We start from the raw sequence: 26704 nt of genomic DNA on the forward strand, positions 1-26704 counted from the left end.
GCACACTGTTATTAGACGGACTCACTAACAAAATGACGGACGGACAAAATACCCTATATTGATCCACCTTCTTTTCGGCGTGGAAATAATAATATCATATATTTTTAGTGCTGCAATGCGTTCGGAAAGATAAATAAACAGCGTTCGTTTTTTATATGGAAAGATTATTGATGAGTAGATTACATTAAATTCTTTTTAAGTTCAATGTGAAGGGGGCATTTTAAAACAGCACCGAAGTTGACATGGTCATATTCAATGAATCGTATGACATCAATAATACCACGTACGTATATTACTTCGGAATCAAACTAGGGTGAACAAAAAACATGAAACCAAAACTGAATCAACTGGAAAACCCACAAATAATGTTCTTAATTTGCGATATAATATAAAAGCCATCCGTAAAAACGATTGTCATTTACCGATAGTGAGCTCTGCTGGCAAGTATGGACGCTACGAAGATTTGCTTCATGGCGCTGATGTTGATTCCCCGTAATGGAAACATTGCCTTGATTCAGTCTCTCAAGATAATAGACAAGGTAAGTTTTTGTTTTTATTTGAAATTAAAAATCCATAATAGATAACAATGCAAACATGGTATGTTATGTTGTATTTATTCTGTATTGTATTTAGGAATAGCATAGTTAAATTTAAATGATCATCTTGTTTCATTTTTATACGCCCGTTTTTGAAAACGTGACGTATAGTTCCACCCTTGGCGGGTGGCGGGCGGCGGACGGCGGGCGGCGTCCACTGCAGTGTCCGCTCTCTTATTCAAATAGTTTTCATCCGATCTTCACCAAACTTGGTCAGAAATCGTGTCTAGACAATATCTAGGTCAAGTTCGAATATGGGTCATGCCGGGTCAAAAAATCGGGAACGGGACTACTTAGGGCATTTCAAGGATTAAGCATGGTGTCCGCTCTCTAATTGAAGTTGTTTTCACCCGATCTTCACCAAATTTGTTCAGAAATTGTGTCTAAATTCTTTGTAGATCAAGCTAAAAAATATGGGGCATGCCGGGTCAAAACTAGGTCACTACATCACTACGTGCATTTCAAGCATTTAGCATGGTGTCCGCTCTTTTATTGAAGTAGTTTTCATCTGATCGTCACCAAATTTGGTCAGAAGTTGTTACTAGACAATATCTAGGTCAAGTTTAAATATGAATCATGTCGGGGCAAAAACTAGGTCATGGGGTCACTTAGTGCATTTCAAGGATTAAGCATGGTGTCCGCTCTCTAATTGAAGTAGTTTTCATCCGATCTTCTCCAAATTTGGTCAGAAGTTTTGTCTAAATGATGTCTAGGTCAATTTTTAAATATGGGTCATGCTGGTTCAAAAATTAGGTCACGAGGTAACTTAGTGCATTTCAAGCATTAAGCATGGTGTCTGCTCACTAATTGAAGTAGTTTTCATCCGATCTTCACCAAATTTGGTCAGAAGTTGTATCTAGACAATATCTAGGTCAAGGTTCGAATATGGGTAATGCCGGGTCAAAAACTAGGTCAAGGGGTCACTTAGTGCATTTCAAGCATTTAGCATGGTGTCCAAAACTTTCAAACGGGCGTATCTTGTGACAGTTTGGCACTCTTGTTCTTTATATAATGAATAACATTAAATATTATTTTCAACGACAACCTTTCGCTTTAAATATATTTCCTGTTTACTGTAATTGATGTTTAAATGGACAATGAGGAATAATAAATGGCACTAATTTCCCACTAAATAAACACATAGATAATCATTCTCCCATGATTGCACATTTGATTAGAACTGGGAGTAACCGCTTCAAAGAGCTTGTTTGTTACAACATTATGGAATAAACTACGAAACCTACTATGAGATTAAAACTGCTTTTAAAAGTCTAACAAAGAAAATAGAAGTATTTAAGGGAGAATACTCAACATAAAAGGTTGAGTAAAATGACGAAAATCTGATATCACGTTCTTGATCAAGTGATATTAATACGTCAATTAAAGTGGTACTATTGAGCAAAAACAATCAAGGTGGCTTGCACAGGTGACTTTATTTTGACGCCTCAATGGTATTAAGCTCAATAATATCACTTTAAGTGTCATTAAAGCGCAATTATGATGCCTCGCATTTACTTATTTGTAATATTGAACGTATATTCAAGGGGAGATCACTTTTGAGAGTTGAACAGGGGGGGGGGGGGGTCATCGGTTCTAGCAGTGTGAACAAGATGCTGTTTTTAACATTTTGTAAATCCCAATGGGTCTAATGGGTAAAATGTTTCCTTTCCCATTGCCTGCAAATAAACCATAGAACAAATTATCGAGCACGGGGTTAAGGTAAACCCCATACGTTATTTGAAAAAGTTTTAAGATTTCCGTTGAATGCAAGATTCTCAGTGATTTTAGACTACTATAAGTTTTTAATACTATTAATTTGTTTAGTAAAAACATATGGTAACGATAAAAATAAAACAAAATACATAAATTGAAATTCATTGACATTTATTAGGAATTACAGTCTGCCCTAGTGTTACTGTCTAGAGACGCGTGCGCCTTGTCTGACCTAGTGAAACAAACAGGCGGTAACATCATCTACTGTGATAATACCGATGGCTCAACTGTCCCGAACAGCCACTGGTGTGACGCCACAAGACAGGAAGAAAGCCGACATAATACCCGCCTAACGTACCGGTGTGAAGATGGCGTCTGGCGGAGAGAAGTTGGGACTGGCATTGACGTATACAAAGGTATGATTTTAAATGTGTAGTATTTGTGTTAGTTAAATTGACGTTAAACATGTGATACAAACTCATAGATAGTGATGCATGCCGCATAACATCCCTTTTAATTAGTAAACCCACATTAAACATTGGCTTATCTAAGAATGCAAAATATTTTACTAGGATGGTGAAACATCTTTTCTGTGGACACTCGGCGGTACTTTCTTGACCTATTAAATAGCAGTTATTGACAACCCCACTTTCCCAGCGGGCAGATTTGCCCTTTGGGTACCTTCGTTCATTTCACTCGCTCACCTGTTTGTCGTGCGTATTCGACACGTATCAATTGTTACAATTATATTAAATTGTCATTAGAGTCTGCGTATTCTGATGCAGTTTCTGTAAAAGCAGGTGATCCATGTTCAGAATTACTCGACCAACTGTGAACTCATATTTTATTAAATATCCATATTGAAGTCGAACGGGTACGCCCATAAATTTAGTATATACTGTTTATAATGCAATCTAAAATAAGCACAGTAAATAAGGGAATACATTTACCTTTGTTTATAATTATTTACGCTTAATGTTTTAATTTTGTAAAAATGGAGATTATTATCTTTAACATTCTTAAAAATCTGTATATGCACACATGACATTTGACATTAAATTATGACATTTAGATAGGGTTTCGGGAAATGATCGTTTCATAACAAAACTCAGTCCAATTATTTTAATCACTTCTGCCAAGCTATCTACAAATCCATCTAGACGCTTCGGATTTATTTGTAATACTAAAACGTGAATTAACACATGGAACCTAGACTACGGGATTGGTTATTGGGGAAGACACCACGATTCACCATGTTTATCACTTCAATCGGGTTATTTGATAGTCAACCATTAATTAGTATTTTTATGATTGTGTTTAATTGTTCATGATTAATGCTAAATTTGTGTTTGAAATAATCTAAACTTGGACCTGTTCGCTGATGTTTACGAAAATTCTTCGATCAATGTTATTTATTTGCAAATTCTTTGCAGTATCATGGTTTTTACAAAATATTAAGGAATTATTTATTTTAGTAAATTTATTATAAACGCAGATAATTATTCCCTGCGCAAAATCTAGCGTCAGTATACAGTAATCATTTCTGCCATAGAATTTGAAAAGCAATATTTGCTCATAATGCATTTTCAGGACAATGCGTGAGTTATTGATGCATACAGATCTATTTCATCTTTCTCCATTAATTTTTAACATGAACAATTGAATTTTAAGGAAAGGCATGCGAATTCATTTCATAATGCTTGACAATTCAGCCAACTACGTAACATCCAAGACTTTGGAAAGTGTACTCCATCTAAAAAAGTCGGAATGTAAATTCTAATCACAACGGCATTTGTGTCAAAAGGGTCTGGGTTCTGCTAATTTTCTAATTGTACTTTCGTTCACTATTGCTGTTGAACTAAATTATATAAGAAAATAAATGTATATTCTTTTATACACAGGTTATGTTCGAAACAAGCGAGCTGATGTCCAATGCCAAAATGAGCTCAGCAATGCTTATGTCGCTTCCGATTTCCAAAGTGGTTTCCAAATTGCAAGCGCTGTTGCTGCCTTCGCTTCAGTCGTGTTTTCAATTGCTGGTATGTTTACAACGTGTAATTAATTTTTAACATGGACATATGAATCATATGGATAGGCATGCGAATTCATCTCATAATGCTTGATAATTCAGCCAAGTACGTAACATCCAAAGCTTCGGAAAGTGTACTCCGTCGCAAAAAAGTCGGAATGTTAATTCTAATCACAACGCCATTTGTGTCAAAAGGGGCTGGGTTCTGCTATTATTTAAAGTATACTATTGTTCACTATTGCTGCTGAACTAAATTTTATAAAAACATAAATGTATATTCTTTAATACACAGGTTATGTTCGAAACAAGCGGGCTCGAAACAAGCGGGCTCGAAACAAGTGGGCTCGAAACAAGCGGGCTCGAATTTCTAATGTCGCTACTGGTTTCCAAATTGCAAGCGCTGTTGCTTCAGTCGGGTTTTTAATTGCTGGTATGTTCACAACGTGTAATAAGGGTGCATAGGGTAATACTGATTGTAATTATCTTACATACTCACGTTCAACATGCTTTAAATAAACTTTATGCCAGTTTTCAGATAGTTAAAACTTATTTATTTTAATACGATTATACCGATCAAAAGTCTACGGCAAATTGAGACGCACTCAAGTCTGTTTCCTGTAAAAACCAGTACTTGGTGTCTTGATATGAAACCTTGAGAACGCCACCAGACTGGGGATCGAAACCTGAACCTGGTATTTGCTAGTTCACTACGCCACCGCGAAGATATTGTTGGATAGTATGGATATGTAATAAAAAAATGAACACTAGAATATTTTATAGAAATGTATTGTAGAAAGCAGACCATTTTAATCAGCCATTAATGAGTAAATTTATGATCGTGTTTAATTGTTCATGGTTAATGCTCAATTTGTGTTTGAAATAATCTAAACTTGGACCTGTTCGCTGATGTTCACGAAAATTCTTCGATCTATGTTATTTGTTTGCAAATAATTTGCAATATCGTGGTCTTTACAAAATATTAAGGAATTATTTATTTTAGTAAATTTATTATAACCGCAGATAATTATTCCCTATGCAAAATCCAGCGTTATTATACAGTTGTCATTTTTGCCATAGAATTTGAAAAGCCATATTTGCTCGGTTATGCATTTTCAGGACAATGCGTGAGTTATTGACACATACAGATCTATTTCATCTTTCTCCATTAATTTTTAACATGAACATATGAATTATATGGATAGGCATGCGAATTCATCTCATAATGCTTGACAATTCAGCCAACTACGTAACATCCAAAGCTTTGGAAAGTGTACTACGTCTCAAAAAAGTCGGAATGTAAATTCTAATTGCAACGACATTTGTGTCAAAAGGGTCTGGGTTCTGCTAATTTTCTAATTGTACTTTCGTTTACTAATGCTGTTGAACTAAATTATATAAGAAAATAAATGTATATTCTTTTATACACAGGTTATGTTCGAAACAAGCGGGCTGATGTCCAATGCCAAAATGAGCTCAGCAATGCTGATGTCGCTTCCGGTTTCCAAAGTGGTTTCCAAATTGCAAGCGCTGTTGCTGCCTTCGCTGCAGTCGTGTTTTCAATTGCGTGTATGTTTACAACGTGTACTTAATTGTTAACATAGACATATGAATTATATGGATATGCATGCGAATTCATTACATAATGCTTGACAATTCAGCCAACTACGTAGCATCCAAAGCTTTGGAAAATGTACTCCGTCGCAAAAAAGTCGGAATTTTAATTCTAATCACAATGCCATTTGTGTCAGAAGGGGCTGGGTTCTGCTATTTTCAAAGTATACGTTTGTTGACTATTGCTGCTGAACTAAATTATATAAAAACATAAATGTATATTCTTTTATACACAGGTTATGTTCGAAACAAGCGGGCTAGCATTTCTAATGTTGCTGCTGGTTTCCAAATTGCAAGCGCTGTTGCTACCTTCGCTTCAGTCGGGTTTTTAGTTGCTTGTTATTTCACAACGTGTAGTAAGGGTGCACAAGGTAATAATGATTGTAATTATCTTACATACTCACGTTCAACATGCTTTAAATAAACTTTATGCCAGTTTTCAGATACTTAAAACTTATTTATTTTAATACGATTATATCGATCAAAAGTATACGGCAAATTGAGACGCACTCGAGTCTGTTTCCTATAAAAACCAGTACTTGGTGTCTTGATATGAAACCTTGAGAACGCTACCAAATTGGGATCGAAACCTGGACCTGGTATTTGCTAGTTCAGTACGCTACCGCGAAGATATTGTTGGATAGTATGGATATGTTATCAAATTTTACACTTGAATAATTTATTGAAATGTATTGTAGAAAGCAGACCAGCACCGCCAACGTTTGAAACTTGTCCCCCAGTTGAAATTAATGCCCAGACTATCTACTACGCGCCTCCTGGACAGAATTCAGCTATAGTGGTTTGGACTGAGCCTAAGAGTATAGGGACAGAGGTTCAAAGGTGAAGCATATTTAATGTTTTACGGATTGAAAAATACAGAATGCAATTTATGGAATGTTTTATAATACGACTTCGAATTGCAACATCCAAATCTTACGCATGAGCTGTAATGGTCTTATCACAAGCCGATTCCCAAACCTTTCCAAATCTCATTAAAAGGAGTAGTTTTGTTTAAAAACTACCATATTGCTCTTTAAATTCGTTAGAAGGTACGTCAAATCTTTACTCCAATAGGTTTTCTTAGACAAATCAGGTTATATGTGTTGATTTAACAATTGACTCTCTATCTATTATTTCGTTGACATGACCAAATCAAATCATACTACGAGTAATCAAAATCGAATAATGCTTGTTTAATGCATGTATGAGTTTGTTGTTAATCTAAAGAACGTGATTGAAACATAAATGTTCCAGTTCATTGTCTTGCTGCGGTAACTATAAGAGTGGAGATTCTTTTCTTGGCTCATTTTCTGGTACAAACTACTTTATGACGTACACAGTAAAGGACAAACACGGACAGAACGCTTCTTGCTCGTTTAAATTCACCATTTTCTGTAAGTACAAACCTCATTCTATCTGATATATTAAATGCGGTTTGATTAAACATGAATTTTAAATGTTAAGATATGAGTTTGTCTTTGTCTAAATAGATTTGGCCTGTGAAGAACCATCTCCATCAACAACACGCATAAAGCAAAGATGCACACACGGTCTCCTCTATGGAAGCGAGTGTACATTTGGTTGCATAGAAGGCTATAGCATTACCGATGGATTCAAAAACAGTTCAATGTGCGAGAAAGAATCCGGGACCACCGTCAAATGGTCTACATTACCGGAATGCGAAAGTAATGTCTAAAAATAATGTTTTTATATTATGCTACTAAAATGTAATACAAATATCCCACTGATGTACTGCAACGGTTGATTGAAAACTCCTTTTTCTGATGATCATGAACCGAGTAAATCATGTTTCTAAATTGGCAGAGATACGATGCACACCTCCAGTTGCACCATCCAATGGAAAAGTATCGTGTAGAAGTCCCCAATACGCGTACGACACCGAATGTATCTTTTCCTGCAATGACGGATATCGCCTTTCTGGTCCATCAACAGTGTACTGTCAGTCCGATAGAAGTTGGTCGATTGCGGACGTTAATTGCACAGGTACCCTAGGGCTCTTATGAAAATAGCCTTAATGGTCCTTGGCGACAATGAATAAGACAAATATTAAATTAAATGCCTCGTTTCATAATTATTAAAACGGTATACATCTGAGTTAATGATTGGATTGTTTTGACACGTCATATATGTTTTCATTTTGAGAAATGCTATACACATTGTGTTAAATAAGAATGATTATGAATAAGAGCAAAAACCAATAAATAATAAAGTAGATCAAGATGAATTAGTTGGCGAAAATCAAGCAATCATGGGTTCTTTTTTCAAATATGTAGCTTGCATGCATGGATGCGTCCTGATAATTATTCAAATAAGATTGAGTTATAAAATTATGATGATGACAATATTAAAAAGATAAAAAATTATAACTGCCGATTATACAAATGAACACATGTACCTTTTATTGAACACAGACGATGATCCTCCAATAATCACGTGTTCAAGTCATGTGATTTACGCGGATAGAGGTTCATTGACGGCGAATGTGTTTTGGTCGGAACCTTTGGTTACAGACAATGTTGATAATGATCTAAAAGCTAATAAATTGTCAAATATCAGTCAAGGTGATCTCTTGCAAGAAGGAACACACTTCATACCATATCGAGCGATCGACTCCGAAGGAAATTCGCACCCGATGCTCTCAGAGTGTAACATTACGGTGCAAGTACAAGGTACATATGTTATGTATTAAGATCAATTTGATGGTGCATGTATATTATAATTCCTTTTTTGTTATCTTCACCTATACATAAGAATAAACATGTCGGTTTTTGGAGAAACGTTAAAACTAAGGTACACATCTGTTTTTAAACCTCCAGTGTTCTTTAAAGAAACATCTTTTTTATATATTTTATATAAACTTCAAAAAAAGGTGGGTATGATAAACAACCAGATTGTACATATTTGCTTCTTAAAGGCGATATTTCAATAATCAGCTTTAATCAACTAATACATTTTAGTGATAAAATGCGCATCTGGGCCTACGGAGAGTTTGAATAATACGCGCTTCTTGCGTTACAACTGCTCTGACTCGGTCTACTATATTGGCGTTCAGTGTTACCTTTTCTGCGATCTTAACCTTGAGGTGAAAGGAACACACACGCTCTCTTGCGAACGAAATGGAACATTCGGATTGGGCGTTTGGGAATGGGATGGAGACGTGGAACCACATTGTAATGGTACACAGACGTATTATCTATATTTTTAAACAATATACACCAGCATCATAATAAAAATAAGCTTTTTCTCAATTTTGCTCGAAGCATAGACTTCCTTATTTCAGGGCAAAGTCTATGTAAAAGCTATATATAGTTAAGCATAGGAGTATGTATCGCTTACGAAACAACATATACATGTAGTGCTTATTTTCGCATGCTTTTTCTTATCCGCATGTGTTCGTAACAAAATTGAATTTCTATTGCATGGTTAAAATAAGTGTTATATACGTTTATAATGACTAAAATATCATACACAAGCAGATCTTTTATTTAAGCAACAACACAAATACCGAACAAAAAAGATCCCGGCAAATTCAAATTAACGCCTATGGGAAAACAACTTAACAAGACCATCATTAAACATTTATTGTTTGACTTTTGCCAGCATACCCATTTCACGGCAGATCGGTCGGTAGTAAGGAGTTTATTTTATAAACTTTTTTCTACAATTAACCTTATTGAAGAACGCTTATATTGTTCAGGCAACACATGACAAACGCACAACAATTCTGAAAAAACTTGCGAACTTGTGTTTTCCTTTTTAGTTTTGCTCTTATTATGCAACCTAAGCTTGAAAAGCGTTCGCATTCAGACAATGTACTTACTAAGACTAGGTGCTATATTAACTAGATGCTAAAACACATGTTGTAAAAAACATGTTTTAATAAAAATCGACCAATTATCTAGTTGTGTATATGTTTCATCACGTTTTAAACAAAACAACTTAAACTTTGTAGATTTACTGCAACTGAAATCACTTACATGTTTTACAATAACGAATCTGGTTTAAACATACCGTTACTGTGCAGATTTAATGCGCATTGGACATATATATCCGAAAGATTACATAGTGTTCGATTAGACGATAAACTAATTGATGATCTTTATAAAACAATAGACTGGTGATGTTTCGTCAGTTCGTTTTTTTACGTTTTTAAAATAGCTTTTTGTTGGGTAAAGTCGGTTGCGTTATCCGAGACCATTTTTTTAAAGGATGGCTTAAGTAGAAAAACTCGGTAGATAATAATATTAAAGAAGTTTTTTCGATAAATTGCTTCCAACTACTTTCAAGAACAGTACTGTTTACAATTTGTGTGACAACTGCGATGATATATTTTTTTTAAAGAAGCACACGATCAACTTAATTAGTCGCAAAGGACATCTCATTCAAGAAAGTTTGGTAGCATAAAACAATATCATCTACAACATATTGAAACAACTCAATGCAAAAGTAAAAACATGTAAGACATAAATCATACCTTAATAACTAAGTTAGTGCAATTTAAAAGAAATGCCGTCAGCAATATAAACATTTCTATATTAATCACTTATGAGCACTAACTGTCTACTATTATTTATATGTGATCAACATGTGCCAAACGATTAAACGATCCGTCTTAAAATAAAGATTTTAAATAATCATCTCACGTACACATTTTAATGCAAAAATGCATCACGATATACGGAGAAGGTAAAATACATCACGAATTAATGAATCATGATGGATGGAGGTTTTAACGGGTAAATATATTCCTTGTTAGGGATTTGCTTTTCGTGCACAATTAGAGAGGTCGGTGTTATCTTTAATCAATATAGACCGTTGTTATCAATATTTTGACCTGCATTTATAATTACAGGGCATGTTAACATAACACATTGAAAGTTTCATTTTTTCAGTTGTTAAATGTCCCCCGTTAGCTCCACCAGCCAACGGGGCCATGACCTATGACAGCGTCAATGCCAGGCCATTACACGTTATGCTTTGTCAGTCTGGATATGACAGCCCGGTCGTGGGTTCTTCCTTCACAGGCAGACTCAGCTGTCAGGACAGTGGAACCTGGTATCCATTGGATGCATTCCCTAACTGTATCAGTATGTATGCACATTATGCACAACGAACACTAATTTAAAGGCAGCATTCACGTTTTTTTTTCAGTAGAGTAAAGCACGATGTGATGCATTTCGCATGGAAGTTGTCTTTAAATTTATGTTCCTGGTATTTGTACTTTTCAATATTAAATTTAAATATTGGAAAATGTTTCGCTAAATATATATGCCAAGCATGTATGGATTTTCAAAATTACTTGACTGAGGAGACGCTTTAAGCATGATAATTTATGTGTCGCATGAATGACACACGTCCAAGTTCAACGTCAAGATACAAGATCAAAGCAAAATTCACTCTATGCACATTTCGCAGGGCATAAGTTAGGTATTGATTGTGTATGCTATACAACTGGTAGTAATTTTTACAAGTGAAATTTGTATCAATATTTACTATTCGAAATTATAGATTATAACATGTGAACATATTACTGTCCTTCAAACAATTCTGTATCAAATTAATTGTCTAACAAACAAATTGATAATCGTCTGATAACTATTTAACCTCAACTTCCACACAAAGAATGTAAGTGGTTATTTAGCAAAATATTGAGCTACAATCCCTTCACGTCAACCGTTTATTCTTTTAGCTGACATAAGGTCTCCGATTTGCATTTGTCCCTGACCTTGATAGGCAGTCGTCTGTCATTTAGGAAACGTTGTTGATAATTAGGTAGAGAACTGTTTATCATATGCTTTAACTAAAATCTTTTGAAATGAAAATTTTGTATCAGATTTAATAAATTAAAATGGCAGCCAAAGGATTGAATATGTTTGCCGCTATAGGTGTTTACTGATACAAATGTAAACAAAGTAAACCTCCAGTTGAGAAGAGCAAACTTACAATGAATACTGGGTCATTTATTTATTACAAGTGACATGTTTATCAACAATTAGACAAACTAATTCAATATTTAAAAAAATGCTGTAATCCTTTTATTACGGTCAGCGCAAAAATTATCATCGGGGGAAAACCATGTTTGGCCTAGATTTATTCACAAAACATCTATTTGTAACTTAAACAGAACCTCAAAGTATCAAAATACATACAAACAAAACTGCGTAAACATACATCTCTAATAGTGGACGTAAATACATCAGTATAACATAACTGTCTGAACCAACAGGAAATTATAATTCAATGAAAAATGTATTACGCGTTTCATAGGGTACTGGATTTCAAAGTTGCGATATATGAGTACCTACCGATTGGTTTAACACTCGTCTTTAAAACCTCAAGAGAGTAGCGCTTAAAAAAATTCCAATTTCATCAGACAGCATTACGAAATTACCTTCTCTTTGGGTATTTAGTTTGCAATTTAAGATCGTCATGACCCTTCTGTTCTATATTTCCGCAGAGTCGAGTTGGGCAAACATGGCAGTACTGGTGGATCTAATCTACGAGGGAAATTGCAATTCAAGTGGCATCATAGATGTAATCAAACTCAAAGTGTTAAGATACCTCAGCCAAATTCAGGATGACATATACAAGTCCATATGTCCCGGTAAAGACTGCAAAGTTGACAATCTTGTTGTTGTTTGTGGTTCCAACAGGCGTCGCCGTTCGTCATCAATTACGTCTGAGTCTAATATAACGAAGAGACATACTTCGAATGCTCGAGTAACGTTTGATATATCAACACCATTCATTTTATCAAACGCGACGGCAGACGAGGCATATGATGAACTGTTTCCATTACTAGAATCAATCAGCAGGCGAATTGCGGTAGACATTGCAAACGGTAGCCTCGATATAGATTGCTTCACTCTGGATACTGAAACATTTCAGACAAACCCGAATGTAATATTTAAATGCCCAACCAATCTGAAAAAAGACGGATTTAAATGCAGTAAGTTTAATGATTACATAATGTTATTTAGTATCAAGATGAAGATACTAGTATACGAAATGTCATATAATGAACGAAATTGTTACGGGTTCAAATAATCGTACAAGATGCCATTATCATTTCAAATACATATAAATCTGTTATAATCGTGAATATCTATTGCATGCATCGGTCAGAAAAGTAGACCATATTCGTTTAACATGTTATTATTTTAACTACACAAATAGTTCACCCGGCATGTTTATTATATGCATACACATAACGTGCTTCTAATGGTAACTTACAGAGCCATGTCCCAAAGGAACCTATATGAACTCGACCACAGGGAACTGTGAATTTTGCAACATCGGTGAATACAATGAAGAAGACGGGAGAGACCAATGCAGCGTTTGTCCCCAAGACCACAGTACTCTAAAAACAGGTTCTACCCACCAAAACAATTGTACAAGTAAGAAACTTAATTGCCAAAAAAGTACGTTAGGTAAAAAAAACTACTGTGTATGTTTAGAGTTCAACGATATTGACATACAATGTATGCACGTAATCATGCTCGTTATCATACATTGTAGCAGAAATCGTAAAATAAAAAGCAATGTACTATTCCAGAATATTGCGATCCTGGTTTTGCTTCAAGTACAACGATGGTTCCTTGTTTTGCTTGCCCTCTTGCCAGTTACCAGCCACAGAAGTCAGCAACATCATGCATACAATGTCCCATGGGTCTCACTACACAATCTACCAACAGCACGACCATGGATCAGTGTACCTTGTTCGATCTCAAAGTAAACATAAATAACTAATACTAATTTGATTTTATGTCATTTATTTATCCGCCAAGATATTAATATATTACATAGACCGTAGTGTATGGTTATATCTGATTTGATTTACACACGTTATCATATTATAATAGACCTCGTGAGCATTATTGTTATGATGTTGACACATTGTGAGCATAATAAAAAAAAACTTAATATTTCAATTGGTATGAAGCACCGTTTGTTGTATAGCATACGATATACCATATAAAGATTGATCAAAAAAGACAGTTTGATTATTTCATCATGCCAGGTTAACAATCTTCGTGGAAGCCAGAGAGTGGGAACGTTCAAAAGTGACGTAAATATCTCCATATTAACCATATCGTTATATGCAAAAAAAGACATTGATGGTTCAGGGAAACTTACCTTAACAATGCGCGACGAAACGAGTGATGTGTTGGCAGTATTTCTTGACAACTCGAATACGACAATCGAAATCGGGTATGCCGAGGCATAAATATGGATATGTGTTTCCATTGCTATATTGGAAAATTTACTTCAAATAGGATTTCTCGAATGTTAAAGTAAAATTATATCAAACTTGTCATGAATTACTATAACTTTTGGAAATAAAAACTCATACTGTTGTTTTAATAACTAGTTATAATAAAATTAAGACATTGATTCTGCATATTTTCTAGAACAGGACATTTTAGTTCAACTTAATTGACAGTATGCTGTGATAAAAAAAGTTAATGAGTACACATAAATAAATAAATTTATATTAGCCCGTTATAACACAACAGTCTATAAATCACTATTGTAATACTTTAAATAACTATTGAGGCAGTTGATTTTTACATATTATATCATTAATATTAGTTCTAGAGTCTAAACTGAGACTAATAATTAAGTCGAGAATTTATTAAATGCGCATTATTCATACTTAATTAAATGTGTGTGTAAATTTATATTTAATTGTGGTCGTTTTGTAAGACTTGTGATGACTTATCCATACTTCTACTTATCCACTATGTGGTATTCAATATATAATGGCAAATACATTTCTTTATGTCATACTATGAAATGCACTTATCTTATTTTTTTCACCTAGCATATATACATTATTTTTGTTACCATTTATTCTTTTGTTTATTAATTAGCATACCTATATTCGCACGCACTTGTTTGATATAAAATAGTTTTTATTATGTATCCCAATTGTATTTTTTAAAATCTGACTTTCTTTAATTTACATAAAAGTTCACGAATCAATACGAGATGGTATATATTTTCTTTATTTAAGGTACAGATTTTAATAATGAAAGATTAAATCTATCTAAAATCATTAAAAGATAATGTTTTTATGTCATAAATACGTTACTTGCTACCATATGGCTTACTCCATTTCAAGGGGGTTAAATAATCCGGAAATTATTCAACCTGTGAACCGGCCACCTTCATACTGTAATTATATACTAGGTTAAACATAGTGCAACGCAAACCAGGCAAAAACCAGTAACCAGCTCTCAATATTCTTTCCGGATCGACCAGGTGTTTACATGCTTTTTTATAGCTCTGAATTGAAAATTGTTTTGCGATTTATTTCACTTGGTTGATTGGAGTTTTGAATTGATAAATTGTGTTTTTTTATCTTTCTTCTTTTCATTCAGAATTATTTAATGTGGATTTAATGGTCTTTTGTTTCATTTGTAAAGGTAAGCCATGCTTGCTTTTATTGAACAATGGTTTATTTCTACCATGCTGGGTGTTTTCAGGCGAGAACGAGCACGTGAAAAACGTGTTCTTCAAATACGTTACGAGATCATGCAAAGCGTGTTCTTCTTATACATTGTGTACAATAATGATTTTAACGTTCCATATGACAATCTTGTTGATGGTCATTTTATTTTTCATCTGTTTTGAATTAAACTTGTGTTTAATTTATGACCTACGGCAGTTGTATTATACGTACAATCGACTTTCTCTTTAACAATAATAACTGAGAGAATGTTAATTATTTTCATTATGGGCAAATAATGATTTTATGTGCCGTATGTTTATCTGGTCTATGAACAGTTTGTTGTTGAATATGTTTTGCTCTTGTTTTTCATATACGCTACATGATGGTCGCAGATACAATAGCTGAGAATAAAGGACATTGGCCAAGACGTTGACCGAAACGGGCTTTATGCTGGCAGTCGGTCGATGTCATACCATATGACTCCCGCCATACTTCGGTCTTTGGCCATCCGGGCAAGACGTTGACCGAAACGGGCTTATGCTGCCAGTCGATCGACGTCAGACCATATGGCAGCCGCCATACGTCGGTCTTTGCCCGAGGACGTTGATTACGGAGCTTTGGCTCTGCATCGATCGACGTCTGACCGTTCCGGTCACCGGTCACCGGTCCGTTCACCGGTACGGTCAGGTTCGGTCCGGTTCTGTCCAGTCCAGTCACCGGTCCGGTCACCGATCCGTTCTGGTCACCGGTCCGATCACCGGTCCGGTCACCGACCCGGTCACCGGTCACACCTGTCACCGGTCATTGACCGGTACGGTCACCGGTCACCGGTCAGAAGAAGAAGTCATTCATCATAATCGGACTAATCTTTTTCTTCTTTTTCTTCGTCGAAAGACTCATCATCGTCAACGAGCTGCCACCATTGATACAACAGGATAGACAACAGTCACGCCTCTCCTTCATTTCGCACAACAGGATAGACGTCGAACACGCCTCTCCTTCATTGAGCACAGCAGGATACACATCGAACACGCCTCTCTTTCATTGAACAGCTCTCGGCGTAGATACGCTCGTAAGCGATCACGTCAACACTCACGGAGACGCTACTTAAGGACACCTTGTTTCCAGCGTAGCCGCACAAGATCTCGGCATCGCAGGTATACGGAACATCGCCACTCCTCACGTAGGCGTTAACGTACCTACTGCTCATATCGACGGTCCCCATTTTATTCCTTTCCGGAATATCATGTCTCCATTTCACGTGTGTTGGTTCCCTTAGGCATCCACACATGTTGCAGTCACCGAACCTAATTTGTATACGAACATTAGTTCGTTTAACCTTCAGGCTTCGGGATTAGGTGTTCATCTGGCTACTACGACTGACATTTGCCTATCAATACTGATAATCTACCGTTGTTTTCCGGTTGACATTATCATTATGATGACTTCTTGGATAGTCATTCTTCTACACCAGATATTTCCATTCTGACGCAGTCATATTATGACCGGTCCGGTCCAATCACCGGGCACCGGTCACCGTTCATCAGTCACAGGTCATATCACCGGTCACCGGTCAGAACAAGTAGTTGTTCATCACCATCGGACTATTTTTCCTCCTCTCATTCGTCATTATCATCGGACTATTCTTCCTCCTCTTCTTCGTCATCGAATGACTCTTCGTCGTCTGCTTGAATGATGTCCTATCGCCATCGGATTTGACATTTGGCACGCTCTACTTTTCCGAGCAGTGCTCGGTATTGAATTCAAACCATTTTCGGTCGTTAACCGGTAACGTCACTGGTCATATTATGACTGGTAAGTTCGACTGGCTACAGTCACCGGTCACTGACCGATCCGGTTCGGTCACCAGTTACCAATCACCGGTAAAACCCTGTGTTTTCATCGGTCATATTATGTAGCCCACAGGTATCTTCTACATTACCTTGTCGTATACCCCTTGCTATGACTCTATCGAATTTAAAAGTTCATGGATTCAACAATCTACAGGACACTTTCTGCTTTGAAATATTGATGTTTTACTGGCGACCGTTGGTTTCCAAATTATCTCCGCTGACTTGATCTATGGTTGATTTTTTCACCAGCTAATACATTCTGGTGCTGGATAATGAATAACTAATACTAGAAGATTATGAAATACCTCTATCTGGTATTCCCACTTCTATCTCATATAGCTACATACAGACTACTGGTATTGCAGATAGTTCGGCTGAAGCGGCTTCGGAGTCTAACATTGAGGTCGAATATAACTATTTGACCTCTATTAATCAGATCTTAAATGTATGTTCGTGACCCTACGGATAAATTTTTTAACCGCCTTTACCTGTCGGCTACAGACTTTGAAGTCACTGTCATGGAACAGTTTTGCCACAAACGGGACTCTAGCAGGATTAGCAAGACGACATTTCGTGTCGGCTTCTGCTCTTCTATTTGCTCCTACGACAGTAGATGTTTTCAAGTTACTGAATCAAAAATGATTCTGCTCCATCGTTCTTGAAAGTCCCTTAGGACATGACTTAGCCTAAACCGCTTGATGGCGGTAAAAGCTACTAGTCCCCTGTACCTGACCCGACTAACTATTTGGATTTTTCCAAACTGCCGGGTCAGATTTCTGACATTATCATACGTTCGCACCCTATGCCAGTTGTTTCTATAACTATCTCAGTTATTTACTCCATATTAGAGAATGGACAACAGAGAGAGGGATGATACATAGGATTACCTACCAGCTTGACCGCATGGCGGTCACAGTTTTGTCGATGGCTTGGGAGCTATTGAACTCCGATTTTATATGCTAAGGATCTGGAGAGACCTCATCTTCTTTTTTCATCTTCAATATTCATTTGGTCGAGACAAGTTTATTAATAAGAACAAATTTTTCCTCTTAAAGTTATACTTCTATTACACTTTTGGCTCTAACAGGCCGTCTTCCTATAACTGTTCGTATTTCCTTTTGGAATTCGTCTGGTTAGGATTCTTGAAATAAAGAGCTTAACCAAGTAAATTTGAAGACTTCCAAGCCTTCTAACGGCAAGGGTGGACCTCTCTGAGGTTACTCCTAGGGGCTTCAATTTTTAGGCCACCACACCTCCGATGCAGGAGGTACCATTTACTGTCATACTTTTGTACAAATCGATGACGTCACGACCTTTTTTCTCCAGGATTTGAAAGTGGCCGTTTATTTGTACAAGAAAGAGGCTACTGTATATAGGATATAGTTTTAAAATTGTACAACATTCTCTTATTCTACCAACCTTCTATTCCGATGGAGTGGGAAAGTTCGGCTTGCCGTGATTTCTTTCCCCACCATCCTTGAATAATGGTTCCGGCCACCGGTCGGTATTTACCGATCCAATCACTGGTCTTTCGCCTGGGACGGCTTTTTTACGTCCTTTTCAGCTTTATTTTTAAGTTGTTTGAATTGATCTCAGTATTATTCAATGACACAGATTTCATTTTTTGTGTCCTCACTTCCCACTATTCAGTGGAGCTTAGACTAGAAGATAATCTTGGCAGGAGTATAGCTTCTTCTACCACAACCTTCCTTACATCTTTTACAGATGCGAGCAGAGAAGGTTGGGGACAATCACCTGGAACCACGTATCCTGATATTCTCAAGTATGTGGTATTCTAATGAATATCACCTGCCATCAACATCTTGAAAAGCGTCCGTTCTTTTTAGCTGTTTTCATTTGCAACACATCTTCACGACTCCTGTGTGATGGTGTCAACTGACAACATATCAGTCGTGATTTACTTTCAGACACAGGTTATAAATTCTTGTATCTGGAAACCAGGAACTTAATTCTTCTTGACAGTTATTTATGTCGCATTAGACCCTTCATCAGGAAATGGTCAACTTGCATTATCTTTCGTTTAGTTTTACGTTCGGTTTAAATGAGATGCTATTTGTATATGCGCGGCAGTGTTTTGCAAATGGCGGAGTTATGAGCGAAATGCGATTGTAGATCGCAGTGTAAATGCTAAACAACGTAAACGCAGTCTACATAATCGATCCAGCAGCGTGTGCAATTGTTACACATTCGTCCGCTTGACACCAACTGGATTCTTACGTTTATATCTCATCCATTCCATTATTTTGGAGTATCTTTGTTTGTTTTTTCATATCTCCATGGTCTCCTCTTGGTGACCCATGGGATTAAGGTTCTACGACCTTTCAGTCTCCTGTACAATTTTTTCAGGTAACTTCTTCACAGGTCAAATATCATATCTCAGAGAGACATATTTTTTACGGATCCAAACATGTGCCACTACATGTATGGTCATTATTTAATAATCTGTACAGAAGAAAGTTTTTCTGTTAGAGCTTCAAGCCTTGTTACTTTTGCAAGGATAATTTCACCAGAACAGTCTATGAGGTTCTCTGGAATAAAAAAAATGACTGTGTATTTAAGAGCATATTCACTACCTTAAACACTCGGCTAGATGAATAGAGGTTTGTTTCATCTTTTTTTGATGATAAGAATTTGTTCTAATCTCCTCATTTCATAAGGCTTATTAACAGTTCCAATTTTAAGACAGTTTTCCATCTTATTATGGCTTCAACCATACGGAGAAGTGAAATTCGTGCTTTTTTCTGTTGAATACGACCATATTCAGTTTTGATCTGATGGCGTCTTCAATTTGGTGTGTCAGCCAGGATTCCTTGCTTAATATCGACTCCTCTATATGGCTTCTTAAAATCTTTAAGTTTCCAAGTATTTCTTAAACTGGTAGACATGAAAATGAAGTTCTCTCTCATCAGTGTTAGTCCATTCGAGGTTCTCAAAAGACACTCTTCATTTCCCTAAAAAGGGTGGAGATGTGTCTCCGTCTTATATTTCTCGGGGTTAGACCTCGACTAAGAAAGGTTTACTCTCATCTCAAATCTAAAGATTCATTCCTTTTTAGGATCTGACCTCATGAATTAAGAGCTATGACTGTTCTGATGGCGTATATTAATCACACCCCACGTAATTTACGTATTTAATAACGCATTTATGACATTAAAATAAATTTATAGTAAAAATCATTTTAAATATTAAATACTTACTTGCTATCGGTAAGTCCCACCTCCCACCCCGCTATTCGATTAATATTTTTGTATACATATTGAAAGAATATTGAGGGCTGGTTACTTGATTTTGTCTGGGTTGCATTGCACTATGTTTAACCAAGTATATAATTACAGTATGAAGGTGGCCGATTCCTAGGTTGAATAATTTCCGGATGATTTAACCCCCTCCGAAAGGGGTAAGCTATAAAATAGCAGGTAAGTATTTAATAATTAAAATGAATTTTACTTTAAAAATTTGTTTTAGAAATGTTTCAGAAGTCTTGTAAAAAGCTTCTGTGTAAATATAATATGGGCCTACTTATATTTATAATAATGTCAACGCCGAATGTCTTTTAGAAAACATGTTTGTTTCTTCTATTAATGTCACACACTGTCAGACCACAAGTAAACATACTTTTTACTCACTGGAAACTTAAATTTTCAATTAAACACGGATAGTTGTTATTGATGTGGGAACGATTTAAAGTATTATTCCGAAGTTTTCAATGTCTTTTTACATTTGCAGAAATACAACATTTGTTTCGAAGTATAACCCTTCAACCAAACGATGGGCGCATCTGCTGATTGAACTCCATTTCCCGTCATATTTACATATTGTGTATGAAGACGGTACACAGGATATACATCAAACGGTTCTACCATTAGAATATATGCAGTATGGTACATTCCACATGACCTCAAACGAGGAAACAAGTACGTTATATGTCGCTAACTAAATACAATTTCAAATACAACTGAGCACAAGAGGCAATCCTTTCTGCTTATAAGAGAAGAAAGGAGGTTCTCCAACCATTACTTAAATTAGAGTAGTGTACCTAATTATTTTTATCTCTTCTTTCAACAAATACAAATATTAATTGCTGTAGGTATTACACTATCTGGTCTGGCGGTTTATCCAAGAAATCTCACGTCGGAAGAAATAGCGTCATTTAAATCCACGTGCCATCTCAGCTCTGCTGATGTCCTGCTGTCCATGGGTGATTTAGTACACAAGCATGTGGATGGACTCGCATTAGTTAGCCCAACATCATGTGACCGTGAGTTGTTTCGAATAACATAAACTTTGGTCGTCCATTAAACCAGCCAAATGCGTTTTCGAAGTTAAGCCCACGTATTATATGATTGTTCCATAATATTACCTCATGAAGTAGTTATCAATTACTAAATTATAACTTTACAATTCAATAATAAGTCTTCTTTCTATCTTGAAAAGATAAAACAAATCGCTTGTTATATCTATTCCACCAGAGTATTTTTGTTGGATGTCTTAAACGATAACACTTAACGACTAAATAGTTATGTACATACAACATCATGTTGAATATTCTTTAGCCATCGATAAGTGTAAAGATTCTCCGTGTGGTATAAACACCTGTAAAAATGAGATAGGGACGTTCACTTGCGTGTGCAGTGGGGGGTGGACCGGGACACGTTGCGAGGTTCCACCTGACTACTGTTTGAACCATGACTGCAAACACGGGGTGTGTGTTCCCGGAAGCGGAATATACACGTGCAACTGCACGGAATTCTTCACCGGAAGTGACTGTTCAATTCCTCCAGGTAGGGAATCAATGAAAATATTCATTATGATATTATGTAAATGTCTTGTTTATAAGCGTGTTTGTTCTTGAACTTGAAACAGTATATATTCACATGTCACCAATAAAATAAATGCTAAAATTTGAGTGTCTTTTATCCATCACTAAATAAGCTTGGAAAATATATTTGAACAATTTGTTCCACATATGTCGGAGCATTAAAATAAACATGAATAAAATAGTATGTTTGTGTGTTACAAGTATTATAGTTACCCAACAGTCGACTGACGTAAAAACACACTACCTACAAATAACACGATAGAAGTGATATTATTGCCAGGTTTTTCTTTTACCAAAATTACATACGTTTTTTAGTTAGTTATCTTAGCTATAGTAAGCTTTGTAGTTTGGTAGCATTTAAACAAATGTATTCACGATTGTCATTTGTGTAGACAAATATCAAGAAAGTCTATTTCCGGAAATGTGTAACTCGATGCATTTAACGTAATATAATTAAACAAAATAATAGATATGCGTTATGTCTATTCTTCATATAGCGTGTAAGTATGCACCCAGATAACGATAGCTTTAGCAACTCATCAATATATAAAATATAGTTAATGGCGGATGGTCTTCATGGAGCGAATGGTCAGGATGTGACGTCACCTGCGGAGGCGGTACTCAAACACATACAAGACGTTGTGTGGAGCCTGTTCCAGGACCAGATGGTTTAGACTGCATGGGTTCTAATGAAGAAACACAACCATGCAATAATAAAGAGTGCCCCGGTAGGTGTGTTATGGAGATGCTGATTTTTTTTGACAATTACAAAATCACAAAATTAATCTCTTTCTATTAAACAAACACATCCAGTTTGCATTAATTAAAATGAAACGGATCCAGCTTATCACCTGTATTTGTCAAATCGTTCTTTATAAATACGCTTTACCATTCAGTTTGCGCAAAACTCAAGCGCGCTTACGGAACACAAATCGAATGTTACGACGATTATGGAGACACACATTGCAATGTCAGTTGTTCGGCAGGCCATGCCTTTCCATCTGGACAGGAGCCTTATCACCGGTATACTTGCGGCCGTTCAACTAGCTACGAATGGAAACCTTTTGCTAAAGTACAAGAATGTATTGGTTAATGTATTTGTGACAATATGGAGTACTTTTAATGTTGCATCATGTTACTTAATCATATCTTATATAGTTAGAGCTTCCAACGACTTAGTAACTTCGTTATTTGATTTCAAATATTTACGCTACTTTTAAGGTATATTTTAAATAATCTTAAAATATACTGTAACTGATTAACAGCGATAATGAGACAGTATTGAGACTGCATATAAAACCTTGTTACTAGAAATTTCAAATTTCAAATTTATTTGACATTTTAACATGTTCCTCGGGTACTCTTAAATATTCTTACATGTAACCCGGGTACGGTAAATATACTGAAACGTACCCGGGAATTTTAAAGCTAAATCGGTCGTTGTCGGCTTTTAAAAAAAAATAATTATGTTCACATGTATGTCAATATTCTGTTAAATGGCCTCTGTATTATCGAAACTTATACTCAAAAAGCATGTTAATGCAGTATTTTATTTAAAGATAGGTTTGTTTAAGATAAACGATACTGTTTTAGGGTAATCGGTACAGCGTTTTACAACATCGGATTTTTGAAGGGAAATCAACTACATGTACACGGTACAGTCAAATATCAACCGGGTACGTTTAAGTATATGTATCGTAATCGGGTTACATATAAGTATACTTAAGAGTACCCGGGGTACATGTAAGTAGTACCTGAGTCGACAATGACAAATCGAGTGTTGCTATATGTTGCGTACATTAAATCGATCTATTACATCTACCCCGGGTATAAATAAACTGAACCAACATGCTTTTTGAGTATAAGTTTCGATAATATAGAGGTCATTTAACAGAAAAAAATACATAAATGAGAACATAATTTTAAAAAACAAAGTCGACAACAACCGATGTAGCGTTAAATTCATATAGTATATGTATATACATGTAAGAATATTTAAGAGTACCCGGGGTACATGTAAGTAGTACCCCAGCCGACAATGACCAATCGAGCCCGAATAGAGATTTTTGTGGTTACCACATACCGCACTCTTAGATTGTGTTTCACTGAGTTCGTTGTTAGTAAAAACAAATAATAACAACAATATAATCGTTTCAAAAATGCATTTCCATACATGCTTATGTTTTTTTTTCGACACAATTATTAAACTAATATTTTATAGTGTGCATTGTTATCAATAAAAACGGTTACTAGATTTAACGAAAGCGCGCGCTTTTACAGTTTCAGAGCATCACAGTTAAAGCATAATAGTAATAAATTATAACTGTTATAGTTGTTATAGTTGTGAAAATGTAAGATATTTATAAACTTGTGTTATCAAAATTGGTATGAAACAAGCATGTTAAGGTAAACATATTTGAAAAAGAATAAAATAGAATGATGAACTTACAAAAATAAATATTTCTAAAATTATTTTATGACACAAATAACACAATTTAAATGACACAGTTGAGTTCTGTTTAAATTAAATTCATTTGAAAGTAACACTTATCAATAAAGGAGAATGACATGTATAAGCTATAAGCATATCATGAATGAACTCTCTTCAAACCATCATTGAATTCACAATAAAAGTCACTATAGAACTAGAAGGGCAAATGTCAAACTTGAGAATTTGAGTGAAGGAGCAAATGTCCACCTTGAGAATTGAGTGAAGGGGCAAATGTTCGTTTAGTCCTGATACCATGAAAGGGCAAATGTCCGAAGAGGCAAATGCCCGACATTCACGTGAAACGTTACTTTTCCCTTCAAATATACTTGATATCGAGGTTTTACAACAGTTTAATAAAAAAATATGATAAAATTACGTGAAAATTAGTAATAACAATAATAATAATATTATTTTTTATAAGACCCATATTCATTTCATGAATCTCTTTATATGATCTAAATTCATTTTTTATCTCAGTGGATTGGTCATTGGTTTTAACCCTGCAAAGTTCTTGTCTTTGTTATTGGTGCTGTATTGTTAAATTGTACATGTGTCAATGCTGATGTCGAAATGATTATACATTGTATGATAATTTTAGAGATATATTTATACCTGATGTTTAAAGAGGAAGACCAATTATGTTTAAATGTTTACAATTATTTGAATGAGACTAGAAAATCTATACTGATACGTCTTGCTAATTTCTGTATTAAAGCATTTAAACGTAGAGCCGAAATATATATAGGTAAGTTTTTCCCTAGAATTGGAATTTTGTATAAATTATCTAACCGCATTATTTTTCTCAATCAATTACGGCTTTTGACATCCATTAAACTTTGTTAAAAAAAATAAAGAGAATTCTTTTACATATTACATTCTTACAAAAATCATATATTAGTAAAAATGCATAAACAAAATAGTTGATATTTTGACGCATGCGTATGTATATGTATTTATTATGCTATATTGATATTGTGAAGATGAGCTGTATATGCTTAAGTCGTAAATAAACTTGCTGTTCTGTTCTGTACAATAAACTAAAAGTAGTTTTATGGCTTTGCTTTGATAGGCAACTTCATTGCATTAATCAATGGATATAGAGGCATGATTGAACCATTTCTATAAATCAGAATAACGACTATTTTCAATAAACCTTTATAACATTTCTCATTTATCACAAAAATAAATAAATAATAAAGCGTGGCTTTAAACATTCTAATTAACAGTTAGTAGCTAGTTTAAATAACAACATTAAAGTAACGCATTTGTACAAAGCGCTTTCGGAAACGAGGGGTATGGAGATAAGCCCTTCAGGACGTTAGCCCCTATGACAGTAGTCCCTAGGACATTGGCCCTTTCAAAAAATGCACGCTAAGACATTAGCCCCCAGGTGTTTTAAAACGTTCATAACTTTTTTTTAATGTTAGTATTTTTATTTTTTAATTTTATATGTAAATACATACAATTATTAATATTTTTAAGTTTATTTTTTAATGTAAAGGTTGTACTAAACACATAGTACAGAAGACTAAGTGCTCTGTTTGTTACTACAAATCTTATAAAAAATATATGTTTTTGTACCTAAATCTATTTTATATATTAAATGGGTAATAGTCCGGTGCATTTCAGTGAAGAAATTCTGTTGTTGTTTTTTTTGGTCAGAAACCAGCCTTGCTCAGGGTAAAACCAACAGAGTATTTTTTTTTAAAGATATGTCATCTTTATATTTATATCTTTTTTCTACCTTAAAGTTTAATTTGATTTAAAAAAAGATGAAATTCAATACCTAAAAAATGAATATAAAAATAGGTTTGGGCTAACGTCCGAACAGGAAAAAGTCGTAGTCCTAAGGGGCTAATGTTATAGGGGCTAACGTCCTAGGGGCTAATGTCATAGGGGCTAACGTCCTTGGGGCTAATGTCCCAGAGGGCTCATGTCCTACACTCGAGAATGAGCGCGCTAAAGGCTAAAGGCTTAATTTAAATCCGATAGAAGGCTAAATTTATTTTTAAATTATAGAACATCCAATCTTTTAATGTTTATTACTTGACGATGCGTTGCATTTCATGGGGTTTATAATACACCCACAGATTTTT

At 35.3% G+C, this 26704-nt stretch overlaps 1 protein-coding gene across 1 annotated transcript in view; it reads left to right on the top strand.

The window, feature by feature from the left end:
* LOC127857260 (uncharacterized) overlaps positions 1-26704 on the top strand; it is a 75168-nt gene that overhangs the window by 14957 nt on the left and 33507 nt on the right. Inside the window, exons 4-25 of the mRNA XM_052393677.1 lie at positions 429-539; positions 2488-2725; positions 4211-4348; positions 4631-4768; positions 5767-5904; positions 6186-6320; positions 6648-6789; positions 7204-7343; positions 7440-7634; positions 7774-7953; positions 8382-8639; positions 8928-9146; positions 10863-11057; positions 12428-12919; positions 13206-13367; positions 13526-13701; positions 13991-14181; positions 21025-21212; positions 21386-21556; positions 21852-22079; positions 22675-22845; positions 23014-23205. Of these exons, the coding sequence (XP_052249637.1) occupies positions 447-539; positions 2488-2725; positions 4211-4348; positions 4631-4768; positions 5767-5904; positions 6186-6320; positions 6648-6789; positions 7204-7343; positions 7440-7634; positions 7774-7953; positions 8382-8639; positions 8928-9146; positions 10863-11057; positions 12428-12919; positions 13206-13367; positions 13526-13701; positions 13991-14181; positions 21025-21212; positions 21386-21556; positions 21852-22079; positions 22675-22845; positions 23014-23205 (4180 nt within the window). The 5' untranslated portion in view covers positions 429-446. The remainder of the gene's footprint in view (positions 1-428; positions 540-2487; positions 2726-4210; positions 4349-4630; positions 4769-5766; positions 5905-6185; positions 6321-6647; positions 6790-7203; positions 7344-7439; positions 7635-7773; positions 7954-8381; positions 8640-8927; positions 9147-10862; positions 11058-12427; positions 12920-13205; positions 13368-13525; positions 13702-13990; positions 14182-21024; positions 21213-21385; positions 21557-21851; positions 22080-22674; positions 22846-23013; positions 23206-26704) is intronic.

The sequence above is a fragment of the Dreissena polymorpha genome, chromosome 14, assembly GCF_020536995.1.
Source record: "Dreissena polymorpha isolate Duluth1 chromosome 14, UMN_Dpol_1.0, whole genome shotgun sequence".
Taxonomy (NCBI): domain Eukaryota; kingdom Metazoa; phylum Mollusca; class Bivalvia; order Myida; family Dreissenidae; genus Dreissena; species Dreissena polymorpha.